We start from the raw sequence: 12,929 nt of genomic DNA, 5'->3' as shown, positions 1-12,929 counted from the left end.
ATGGTGGGTATGGGATCTGCTGGGATTCATGAGCACAGCTGTCTTTGTGAAGAGTTCAGGGCCTGTTTCATTTGACTTGACTCTCAAGACGGTGCAAATTGATTGCTTTCTCAGCTCTCAAAAACACAGTCCCCCCCCCCCCCCCCAAAAAAAAAAATCTCATATAATATGGTACAAAAGGTTTCCATTTCAGATAAATGCTGACCTTTTTAACTTTCTATTCACCAAAGAACCCATATATATATATATATATATATATATATGTATGTATGTATGTATGTATGTATGTATATAATATATATATATATATATATATATATGTATGTATGTACGTATATGTATATGTATATGTATATGTATATATATATATACACACATACATATATATATGTGTGTGTGTGTGTACAGGATACTGTCCTTAGATGCTGAAAGTCTAGTATAAAAATGATGGTGCTCAACTACTTCAACGGTCTCTTAAATAGGCTTCTTTTTTAGTCCACCAATGATTTCAAAGTCTATGTACTACGTCAGCTATGTACTACGTCTCGGTGTTACAACACTTTCCCTCAACAAACCCCCTTGTTGTGTTTGTGTGGTTTTCGCTGTTAAGGAAAACAGTTGCTTTCATTTCCTCTGCACCCCGACCGGCCAATCAGAACACATCTTTGTGACGCATTTCGAATTTAAACTTTGCCGCCTTTGGTGTGATCTGCCACCATCACCATCAACATCATGTTCTTTCAGCAAAACCGCATGGCATCCGGTGTGCACACACCCAACTGTATGTACCCTAAAGAACATCATGCTCTTATTTACTATGCGTGCCATGAGAATTATCATCTCACATTTGTGGACAAAATGTAACCCGTGACTACAGTTCAAATATTTTTTGTGTGTTCTTTTAACAGCTGCCAGTGAGGGTGGCGCAAATGTCTTCACTGTCTCCTACTTCAAAACCAGTGCGTACCTGGCCCAGTCCCCTCAGCTCTACAAGCAAATGTGCATTTGTGCTGACTTTGACAAAGTCTTCTGTGTCGGACCAGGTAAAGCATAAAAATACACCCTCCTGTCTCTTTAAGTTCCCTCTATTTGCTGTTTCCATCTTTAGGTCATCTTTAAAGTGGACAGTAAGAATTAACTGAACCTCCAGAGACAATCTCATAGATGGTGGCCTATAAAGTATCTGGCCACTTATTTGTAGAGGTCACCTTCACCAGTATCTCCTCCCTGCCAGTATGCAGATCAGGACATACTGCAGGGTAAATAGACGGATTGCGCTCTTGGTGCTTTTGGCGGGCTCAGAAATCCCTCACTGAATAGAGCAAGAATATCAAACACTTTTAGCAGAGCCTTAGGGTATAGACTTCAGAAAAATGCAGCTCATCAGGGACCTCTACTGATGGGAAGTCACATTGTAGAAACTGCTTCTTTTGCTTCTTTTGTATACCTGACCTGGGAATATTCAAAACAAGTGCATTAGTCTGATTTTATAGCAAGAATATTTTGATTATTGATGATGATCTTGTTTTTTGACACGGAAATTTGAACAGCTGCATTTTACAAATGTAACTGCTACTAATATTGCTAGGCAGTTTTATTTTAGTATTATTTAAATACTATTATAGTTTTGTTTTTGACTTTTTTTTTTATTTCTTTTATCTTTTCTATTTATTCTTAGTACAGTAAGTACTTCAACTTAAAATTATTTTAGTTCAGTTAGTCAAGGCAGCATTTCTATTTTAGTTTCTTATAGATTTTCATATTAGTATTAATGTTTTGTTTTATTTCAGTTATTTCAAAACTTTTTAATAGTTTTGATTTTTGTTAACTATAACAACACTGCAACAAAGGTGCATGTTTGCATGATAAGATTTTTTTTTTGTCTGCTGGAAACAATCAGAAATCATGTTCCACTCAAGTTTACCCAGTGTTTTAAATGAAATACTAAGGTTACTATGAATGTTAATCTCACAGTTGTCTGTGTTTCTTCTAGTGTTCAGGGCTGAGGATTCCAACACTCATCGCCATCTGACGGAGTTTGTGGGTCTGGATATTGAAATGACTTTCAATTACCATTACCATGAGGTCATTGACTCCATTACTGACACCATGGTTCAGATCTTTAAAGGACTACGTGACCGGTAAGAGACGTGACTCCTTCAACATCCCCTAAAGTTCTCAAAAGTTTTAGTCCTATTTCCTTTTACGAAGAATCAAATCACATGAGAATAATGTCACATGAATTTCACTTGAAATTCATTATAAGTGACGCGTCATTTATTCATGTGAAAGGGCAAACACGTTCATGTGGTTTATAATAACAAGGATATACACTGCCATCTAGTGGTCAGACTATTATTTATAAATATATTACTTTATAACTGAAGTATTTAACTGTCATTGTGTGGCAAATGTTACATACAATTGGAAAACCCAAGCAGTCTCTATATGTGGAATGCATGAATATTTTATCCAGTAATCACAAACAACCTGACCAGCACTAAGAAAAGTAACATTTGCCAACTAATGGTTTAGTTGACTTTGAGAGACGCTTTTCAATTAAATCTTGGGCCTACATTTCATGCTAGTCTCTGTTCTAGCTATGCATTCTCTTTTAATGGTGTGTCTGTGATGTGGATGCACTGCAGGTTCCAGACAGAGATCCAGACCGTGAACAAGCAGTACCCCAGTGAGCCGTTCAAGTTCCTGGAGCCCACGCTGAGACTGGAGTATATGGAGGGAGTGGCCATGCTCAGAGAGGCCGGGGTGGAAATGGGCGATGAAGAAGATTTGAGGTCAGTGTGGCTTTCTTTCATAGAATTTCCCACATTGCACACACAGGGAATCTGTAGCAGATTTTATAATCAAATTTTTTTCTTCCTCAGCACACCGAACGAAAAGCTGCTTGGCCGTCTTGTGAAGGACAAGGTAAAAATACATCATAAGTGTATATAGAAGTATATATATACTTCTGATCAAATGTTTGGGGTCGATAAGGTTTTTTGAATGTTTTTGAAGGAAATGTCTCAGCAAGGGTGCATTTATATGATTTAAAATGCAGAAAACAGTAATATTGTGAATTCAGATTTGATCTTTTCATAGATTTAGTCATTTTCAGCATCATTACTCCACACTTCAATGTCACATGACCAGGGCTTGACATTAACTTGTTTGCTTGCCAGCCACTGTGGCTAATGGTTTTTCAAAGTTACTAGCCACTCAGAATTTTCACTGCCACAATTTTGACACTGATACCATGGGGAATAACTGCCATATAGATATTTTTAATATTATCTCATAATTTGGCAGCAGGTATATTAGGCTGCTGTCAATTTAAGACCTGACGCACGGATCCATTATTCTGTTACACATGAGTTTTCTTTCTCAGCTGTTTACAGTAGTGAACTAACTATTTGAGTTAAGTTCGCCCACTTACAAAGGAATAAAGGGTCTATAATTTTTATGGTAGGTTTATTTTAACGGATAGAGACAGAATATCAACCAAAAAATCCAGAAAAACACATTATATTAAAGTTGTAAATTGATTAGCATTTGATCGAGTGAAATAAGTATTTGATCCCCTATCAACCAGCAAGATTTCTGCCTCCCACAGATTGGTTATGTGCCCATGTGGAACACAGATTAGTCCTGTCACTTTAAGAAAGTACTCCTAATGTCCCAATGTCAGTGGACACCTGTCCACAGAATCTGTATCTTCCATTTTTTTCCATATTTTCCCTGAAATAAGAAATAAGAGCAGACGATACTATACATACTATAGAACCCCAAGCTCCCTCTTTAGTCCACCCAGATTTTGAAACCGTGAAAAATGTGTCATTCTGAAGTCTGTTTGACATGTTTCTTTACTGCTTAAGTAAGGTCAGAGAGAGTGGAAAATAGCCTTTTAAAGCTCCAGACATTTTGAAATCTAGACTTCGGGTACAAAATGTAATTCTACAAACGCATACGTGGAATATGGCCCATATAAATTAAACACACCTTTGTGATTATTTTAGTATGACACTGACTTCTATGTTCTGGACAAATACCCCTTGGCAGTAAGGCCATTCTACACCATGCCTGACCCCAACGACCCGGTAAGTGTTTTAACGCCTTGTGAATCTAAATACATAGCTTTTTATTCACAGACTATGTGGTTCATAACAAACCCCACATGTTCTTCCTGCAGAAATACTCCAACTCATATGATATGTTCATGAGAGGAGAGGAGATCCTGTCTGGAGCTCAGAGAGTCCACGATGCTCAGCTGCTCACTGAAAGGGCAATGCACCACAGCATCGGTAACGCAACAGCTGTAACAAAACCTACTAGAGTTTGGTCTTAACACATGTTGCTAAGCTAAAAACAAAACAAAAACAAGAATGCACAAAACATCTAAATGTTGGTTGACCATAATGCATTTGAATTTCAACACTCTTCAGTATTCCATCTGAAGGTGTCCTTGTTACAGTGTAATTATAGATTTAAGTACTGAGCAATGTTAATTAACTACATGTTCTTACTGTAGGGTTAGGGTTTAGATCAGGGTGTGGTTTAGGGTTAGTTTCATGTAGTTATGCATAATTTATAGTTATTATTACTATAGTAACTACATGTAACAAGGACACTGTAAATCTTTATGGTAAATACTGACTACTCTAATGTCTGTTTTGTTGTAGATTACTAATTTTTTGCTCTTTGTTACAGACCTGGAGAAGATCAAGGCCTACATTGACTCGTTCCGTTATGGAGCTCCTCCTCATGCTGGCGGTGGCATAGGTGACGCATTTTTTTTACTATCATGTAGTTTAGAAATTGTCGAATTGAACAGTCTAGTTACTCTACTTTTCAAAGTTTTGGAGTCATTACAATTTTGAGTTTGAAAGAAATTCATACTATTATTCAGCAAGGATGCATTAAATTGATCAAAAGGGGACAGGAAAGACTTTTACATGGTTTCAAAATCATTTTATTTCAAATATATGCTCTTTCAAACTTATTATTCATCAAAGAATCTTGAGAAAAATGTATCATGGTTTTCACAAAATTAAGCAGCTCAACTGTTGTCAACATTGATAATAAGAAATATTTCTTGAGCAGCAAATCAGCACATAAGAATGATTTCTGAAGGTTCATGTGATTGATTTAGCTTTGCCAACACAGGAATAAATTACATTTTAAAATATATTCAGATAGAAAATCATTTTAAATTGTAAAAATATTTCACATTAATATAGCTTTTACTGTATTTTTGATCAAATCAGTGCAGCCTTGGCGAGCATAAAATACTTCTTATAAAAACATAAAATAATTCTTACAGACCCCAATCTTTTGAATTGTAGTGTATAGTTTCTAAAACGGTTTTAGTGTTTTAAAAATGTCTCTGGCACAAGTGCATGATGTTAAATGTATGCCATCTCTTAGGTCTGGAGAGAGTGACCATGCTTTATCTCGGCCTACACAACGTACGTCAGACCTCCATGTTCCCCCGTGACCCCAAACGCCTGACCCCATAAAGATTAAAGTAGCCGGTCGGCCTCTCATCTCCCATCCCGCCTGAAACAGTACAAGCTCTCAGTCACCCAGCCATCAGGGATCTGGACGTGCCAGGATGGGGAATTGCCATGACGATTAACCCACAAAAAATTAAGCCACTTTTATAATACTTCTCACCAGATACAGAAGGATGTTAGATACATCTAATATACTAAAACCATTGAAGGGAATCGGTGTTAACTGTTAAATGATGCAGATGGTATTGTGACAGCAGATCTTGTGTTATTAAAATCATACTGTACATGTAGGTTTTTTTTCTACTGATCTATGTTCCTGACACACCAAGTTTTTGAGAATTCTAAAAAATAAATTAAACAGCACATGCACAATAAATGAACTAAATAGTATGTTTTTGAGTGTCTGAATATTTGACTATAAATGTTGTACATATTTTTTTTTTCTGTGCACAGCACATTAATGAATGTTTCAAGTAAACAAATCATAAGCACTTCCTATATGGTTCCCCAAACATTGACAGTCAGTATTACATCACTTCCTGCTTTGTAACGCCAGTGTAGACCTTTAGGGATAGTTCATCAAAAAAAAAAAACCCTATGTGACTTTATTTTTTTCTGTGGAACATAAATCAAGAAATGCTGGTAACCATTGCTGGTTTTGGTTACCATTGACTTCCATTTTATGGACAAAAAAACAACAACCTTGGGGACAATTAAGTTTATATATATACCAAGTATTGAAGATTGACGTATCGTTTTGAAAGTACCATATTTTGATTGATTTGATGTGATCCTAATTTCTTTTTTTTCTGCAAAAACTGAGAAGTAAATGGTGATTTCTTCACAGTATTCTAATTTTTTGAAATCCTGTTTTCATGGGTTTTATGAGCTGGAAGCCCAAATGATGTACAAATAAACAACTAAATATATATATAGACTTAATTGTCCCAATGTTTTGTTGTTTTTTGTCCATAAAATGGAAGTCAATGGTAACCAAATATATATATATATATATATACTATTACTGGTTTTATTCATATTATTATTTTTCATATGATTTTAGTTTAATTTTTATTTTAGTCATTTTGTTATTTGTTTTGTCTTTTTTAAATTTGTTTTAATTTTTTATATTTTTTATACTTTTCCTGCATACCCAGTAGTCTTCATCATACAATACACTACTATTTCTCTTCATTTTATTTCCCTTCAGGTTGTAGGCTAAATATTGATAATACAATAATCAAATCACAGTGGAGATGTTTTAGTACACACTCAGGCTCTTCAAAATGCAAATTAACAGGTGAAACGTTACAAAAATAAAGTGCTTATTATAAATAAAGTGACAATTTTGTAAAAGTATGAGCAACCTCTGTAGTCTGTAGAGCAACATATTACACAACACAAAATACTTCTAATAACAGTCAGTAGTGTTGATGGTGATATTTGAGATTCGTGTGATTGAAAAAGTCAAGATAAGCTCAAAGAAAGATCAGTCTCTGAAACAGAAACGCTCGAATGCGTGTGTGCGTTTACTCAGAGCTCCCTGTGATGTGCAGGAGGAAGATAAAGATCTGGACGATATCAACGTAGAGGGAAAGAGCCCCGAAGACATATTCCTCAGGGCTGATGGCGTTCGCTCGGTTTCCAATGAGCAACTGAGTGTGGTAGGCCAAAAACTAGAAAAAGAGAAGTCATCAGTTAGTATTCTCTTGTGTAAATGTACTAAATTGCAACTTCTTCATTACAAACGTCACATGTGTTCTGTTTCATTTTTAACAACGGGCAACAACATGAAATCCTGTTTCGTAAACTCACCAAGGTAAAGACTATTGCTCCACAAGCACCATACAGCATGTGCAGCCAGGGCACCTGAGACATCGATGGTATAGGTATATTATCATAGAACAGGTACATTACAGGTTATGTATTCATTTATTCATAACTTTAACCCTTAAAGCAGTGGTTCTCAAAATTTTGGATCCCAAAGGCCCCCTAGCCTGAGTTCAAAACTTATTTTAATCTATGGGCACTCCTAGTTTCTGTAAATTCAAAAAGTAGCCTAACCAAATAATTGTAATTAAAATAATGAAATTTCAGGTATCCAGAAGTTTCAGGATCTGAATGTTCTCCAGGGCTCCCTTTTACCAAGGATTTTACATGACAACTCGTCATTCATGATTTACTGGATAATGATTTTTAAAACATATTTTTGAAAGAATTGGCACACTGATATTTCCCAAAGTATTTAATAAAGTGTAACGTTTCGACCCCAAGCGGTCTTCACCAGGCCTCGAAACAATGCAATTTATGGGAGCAGAAATATCAGTGTGCCGGTTCTTTTGCATTTCAGCAAAGTTTTCTTTTGATCGAGCACCTGCTTAAGTGATGCTTGGATGCGCGCATACTACTTTGAATTCAAAAATGTTTTTAACTCAATTTCTACCTGATAAAATACTTAAGAGCTTGGATAACTGGTCAAATTTATATTAATTATAAAAATTCCCATGGAGTTTTAAGATTTGGATTAATTTACTTTAATTTACACATTTATTAATGAGACTTTTATAATTAGGCTACCTCATATATCCAGGGTTTTTTTGTGGGAGCTCTGGTTCTTCAAAGACATAAAACAGTTGTTGAGAAGGAAAATTAAAATAAGAAATATCCTGGTTATCTGAGTTTTTTGTCTTTAATCATTTTAAGTCATCTTGAAAGTTTTCTGAGGCCCTTTATGGGCCCTGGTCCGCTGGTTGAGAACCACTTCCTTAAAAGGACAATTTACATATTCTGACAGGTAAGAACTTAAATTTCTGTTCCTCCACACAGTGCTATGTCTTCAGAACACTTGGAAGACAAAAAGAAAGTCTAAAGATAATTTGTTACCTGTTGTTTTGTGGCAAGAGAGTAACAATTCTTGACACTCTATTGTTTCATAGAAATAATAGCAGCATATGGTTTTGAAATGACATTTTGAGTAAATGATTTTTCACTATTTTGGGATGAACTATCACTTTAAATGTCACGGTTATACTTGTGCAACTGTGTTGTTTAAACATTTATTTACAGTGCCACCCAGTTTAGTACAAGTCACTTTCTGCCATTGTAAATGCATTACTGCAATGTGTTGGTTTTTAACAAACTGAGGGGCGAGTCAAGATCATTTTCTGTGGTAATAGACAGCATGCCACAAATGTAGGCATTGAAAATAACATTATTACATTAAGAATATTCTGTGGTTCTCACCCCCCCCCCCCCCCCCATTTCTTCCAGCATTCTTCTGTTGTAATTATGACAAAGCCGCTTGTTTTAAAAACGTTTTCTAGTAGCAAAAACTAGGAGCCAATATATTAAATTAATTAACTACAATTCATTTTGTGTTTTTAAGAAGTTCTGTCAAGTTACCTTTTTTTATATAGCGCTTTATACAATACACATTGTTTCAAAGCATGCTTTACAGTGATAAACATAAAAATAATGATCAAACAGAACTTAATTCTGCTATAAAGTAGCTCTGAAAAAGACAAGTGTCATTTTTCAGCTCACATCAGTTCAGCGTTCATGCGATTCCTAAAGTTCATCAATTATGAAATGAGTTTTCAGCTATAAGCTACTCTACAGAAGACAATAGTGTAGTTATTCAATTTGAGTCAGTTCAATGTTGATTTAAATCAGTTCAATAACAGTGTTGATGTTGCCAAAATCATCAATTATGAAACTAAGTCAAATCAGCTATAAAGCAGCCCTGTAGAAAACAGTGACGTCATCATCCACCTCAATTCAGTTCAAGTTTTGTTCTCAATCTCATCCAATAGTGTCAGTGCAGTCAAATCAGTAATATTACTGAATATTAAGTGTCCCCAACTAAGCAAGCTAAAGGCGACTGTGGCAAGAAACCCAAACTCCATCAGGTGACAGAAATGGAGAAAAAAAACCTTAGGAGAAACCAGGCTCAGTCAGGGGGCCAGTTCTCCTCTGGCCAAAACTGTGTGTTTTTTAATATAAGAACTTCCCTTAGAAGTTTGCTGAAGCCCCCTGGTTGAGAACCACTGCTTTAAACTGCAACATCATTTACAATGACCTTGCCATAATGGTCTCACTTACATACTGATAGGAGAGTACAATGGATGTGATAATGCCAGTCACCAGGACAACCACACAAAGAGCACAGAGAAGACCCGTACAGGAGGTGAAGTCAACCTGTTCAAACACACACACACAAAAAAGACACTTCACTACAACTTGACAGCATTGCTTGATTGAAAAACCTCAGTAGTCACAAATTGTAAAAGTTGTAGGAATAGAAATGAGATTCAAAATAAAATAAAAAATAAATTGCATAAGTAAATTTGAAAAAATAAAATATTACACATGTATATCTACTGTATGAACCGCAGCAAAAATCTATCCATTAAAAAACAGGGCACATAAAAAAACCTGGTTTTGTCTCAAGCAAGCATGAGACATTTACCAGTGAGCCATGAATGTTTAAAAAGAAACAGACGATCATTGTAATCAAATACAATGGGGTTATTTTACACGGCCAACAAAGTGGCATTCACTGCCGGCCAGTCGATCAGAGCCAGTCTTACCTTGGTCTGAAAACAGAAGACTGTGACGATTACACACACCATTGCTGTGATCCCCAGGGCCAGAAACACTGCTTTGGTGTCAAAATAACTGTAAATAATGCCAGACGGGAAAAAAAATTAGAACTTATCTGATGTTTAAAACTAACCACATGCAGTTTGTGAAACTCTAATCGAACCTTGATATTGCTCCTGTCATGTAAGACAATGCAAGGGTCTGTGGAGGACAGAAAACATGTTTCGTCAATAATAATGTAGATGTCTAAGAAAGCACAGGTAAATGAAATCATCACTTACAAAAACGAACAGGAGTATTAAATTCCATGGATGACGTCTCCTAAAAACAGAGGCAGGGTTTCCATGATTAAATAGATGTTCTGGTACTCATAATGTAAATAATCAAGAAATGACTAAACTCACCTCGGCCCCTCACAGCAAACCAGCATAAGGTAAGTAACAAGATACACGGGGCTGTGAAAAACATTCCACTGTTACTTCAATATAATATTCATTTAAAAAGTTTGGGGTCAGTGTGTTTAAAACAAAAAGAAATTAATAATTTTATTCAGCAAGGATATATTAAATTGATCAAAAAAGGACAGTAAAGACATTTATAATGTTACAAATTTTTTTATTTCAAATAAATGTTCTTATTTTAGATTTTTTATCAGTTTTCCCAAAAAATATTAAGCAGCACAACTGTTTTGAACATTGATAATAATAAGAAATGTTTCTTGAGCACCAAATCAGCATATTATAATATTTATGAAGGATCATGTGACACTGAAGACTGGAGTAATGATGCTGTAAAGTCAGCTTTACCATCACTGGAATATTAAAATTGAAAACAGTTATATTAAATTGTAATAATATTTGACAATATTAGTGTTTTTATTGTATTTTCGATCAAATAAATGCAGCCTTGGTTAGCATAAGAGAAATCTTTCAAAAATACTGACCTCAAACTTTTGTGTATGATATTTGTTTTTGTCATTTATTTTTTAGATAAATAGACATGACAGTAAAATAACTCACAATGATGCCCAATAAATGGCAGGATTTTGGACCACAAAAAGACGCACAGGCTCACTGTAAGATGAGGAATGTATGCAAACACACCCATTTCATTACACTAGTATGCATAATGAATGAAATTCACACAGCTGTTCATAAAAATTCAGTTGTTGTGTGGATTTGTTGTACTCACACAAACGCGAACACTGCAATGATTGAAGTAGTCATAAACAGCTGGGCGGCTAAAATAAGGTAAACCTGGTACAAAAGTGCACACATATCAGTTTTTCTACATGAAGCCATTGCTTATTTTGCGGCATTTATAGATTGTTGTATTTATAAATCTGTAGTTCAAGTTTCGGACAAATAGTTTCAATACCTTTCTAATGAAAGCGTGGCGAACACTCATGCTGTCCCATATGCCAGTCGATGAGATGCCCTCTGCATCTCCTACAACAAAACAATGAACACACACACACACACAAAACATATCTAATGATAAACATACATGGTGGCCCAAAATCTTTCCAATTTTAAGACACACAGGTCACATTTAAAAATGTTCTGAACCAGATATATGCCATTCAGATTTTAAAAAATTATAAGCAGTTCAGTTTTATTCAAAGCAGACTGATGCATCTTAAGAGAGAGAGAGACAGAGAAATAAAGAGAATAGGAGTATGTCAAAACTAAATAGTACAAAGGTTGTCTGCCCTATGCAACAGGTTGCTGGAATGAAACTTGAATTTTACAAACGAAACGCGTAAATACTGTACAGAAGTAATAGATTTATGCAGTAGGATTCACACAAGAACTTTTATTCGAATCTTACTTAGGTTGGAGGAAAATATTGCTGGTGTTATAAAGGATGGCATTGCTGAAGGGGAGTATCCAGGACCCTGCCACAGCCCTGTCTGGGGGTGTATGCCTGGCTGTCCCGAGCCCGTGTACACTGCTGGCTGGGCTGGATATCCATAGGGAGGGTATGGATAGTTTCCATGCTGTTGTGGGACATAAGGCTGCTGTCTTGACTCTTCGTAACTTGGAGGGGGGTCTGACTTAGACATTGTGATATCCCTGAAACACAAGACAATAATGATCTATCTCTCTCTCTCTCTCTCTCTCTCTCTCTCTCTCTCTCTCTTTCCATTTACACACGGATACATACATACAGAATAACATATAACATATACATACAGAATAACATATCGAAATATCCAATGCAGTCCAAGAAATTCCATATACAGTTAGCCTACCTAAATAATACAGTATTTACACTTTATTTTTCACATAAAAGTTTCTTAAATCACAAAAGTTATCTGTTCTGAACTGTTTAGCCAGGGTGACGTTAACATAGTCGTAATAATTGTAAATAAATGTAGTAATATTTGGCTTACCACGTTAGCTGTCACCTCACCAACGGGACTGCAGACAGAGAGAAGTCGTTCGGCTCTACGTAAATAACGCAGCGGGTGATGTTGTGAAGAGCGCGAGGTGCACATTGGAGCGTTCTGATTGGCTGGAACTAAGCAACGCAACTCGGAGGAATTGTTGCGCCGTCTCCAGTTTCCAGGGTACTGTCCTCGATGGACTGTGTTCAGTATCTATTTACCGACTTAGTCTTGTCATCATCTTACCAAAATACCGTATTGTGTGACCACTGTTTAGATTTTGAAAAAAATATCCGTTCAAATATGAGGTCGGACTCTCTGGCAAGGAAGCTGCAATATAATAGTCCTATTGAGTCTAAAGAAATCAAAAGAATGAATAACTGTAAAACATCGTTGCCAACGAATATTGATGGTGTCAACGGCTC

General features: G+C 35.9%; 2 protein-coding genes across 2 annotated transcripts in view; one reads left to right on the top strand and one right to left on the bottom strand.

The window, feature by feature from the left end:
* The window catches only part of dars1 (aspartyl-tRNA synthetase 1), a 28,385-nt gene extending 22,482 nt beyond the window's left edge, over positions 1-5,903 (top strand). The window contains exons 11-18 of the mRNA XM_084123430.1: positions 909-1,043; positions 1,994-2,141; positions 2,649-2,795; positions 2,886-2,928; positions 4,017-4,097; positions 4,190-4,301; positions 4,708-4,779; positions 5,425-5,903. Coding sequence (XP_083979556.1) covers positions 909-1,043; positions 1,994-2,141; positions 2,649-2,795; positions 2,886-2,928; positions 4,017-4,097; positions 4,190-4,301; positions 4,708-4,779; positions 5,425-5,516 — 830 coding nt within the window. The 3' untranslated portion in view covers positions 5,517-5,903. The remainder of the gene's footprint in view (positions 1-908; positions 1,044-1,993; positions 2,142-2,648; positions 2,796-2,885; positions 2,929-4,016; positions 4,098-4,189; positions 4,302-4,707; positions 4,780-5,424) is intronic.
* A 746-nt stretch (positions 5,904-6,649) lies between these two features.
* On the bottom strand, positions 6,650-12,567 carry LOC311089000 (protein lifeguard 3). Its single transcript, XM_084123431.1, has 12 exons — positions 12,511-12,567; positions 11,946-12,190; positions 11,493-11,563; positions 11,307-11,371; positions 11,135-11,188; positions 10,520-10,570; positions 10,397-10,436; positions 10,279-10,316; positions 10,103-10,190; positions 9,615-9,710; positions 7,329-7,382; positions 6,650-7,189 (listed from the first exon to the last, which is right to left on the bottom strand). Exons 2-12 carry the CDS (start codon positions 12,178-12,180, stop codon positions 7,043-7,045), a joined length of 939 nt encoding a protein of 312 aa, XP_083979557.1. The 5' UTR covers positions 12,181-12,190; positions 12,511-12,567; the 3' UTR covers positions 6,650-7,042.
* Positions 12,568-12,929: the final 362 nt, after the last annotated feature.

The sequence above is a fragment of the Abramis brama genome, assembly GCF_963993115.1.
Source record: "Abramis brama genome assembly, chromosome: 8".
Taxonomy (NCBI): Eukaryota; Metazoa; Chordata; class Actinopteri; order Cypriniformes; family Leuciscidae; genus Abramis; species Abramis brama.
The sequence above is the reverse complement of the archived record's forward strand: the minus strand, read 5'-3'. Positions and strand labels throughout refer to the sequence as shown.

Coding starts and splice junctions, on each gene's coding strand:
- LOC311089000 (XM_084123431.1), bottom strand. CDS start 12,180: ATGTCTAAGTCAGACCCCCCTCCAAGTTACGAAGAGTCAAGACAGCAG. Junction 10,437..10,519: donor GTTTGCTGTGAGGGGCCGAG/GTGAGTTTAGTC, acceptor CTCTGTTTTTAG/GAGACGTCATCCATGGAATT. Junction 9,711..10,102: donor TCTTCTGTTTTCAGACCAAG/GTAAGACTGGCT, acceptor GTGTTTGAACAG/GTTGACTTCACCTCCTGTAC.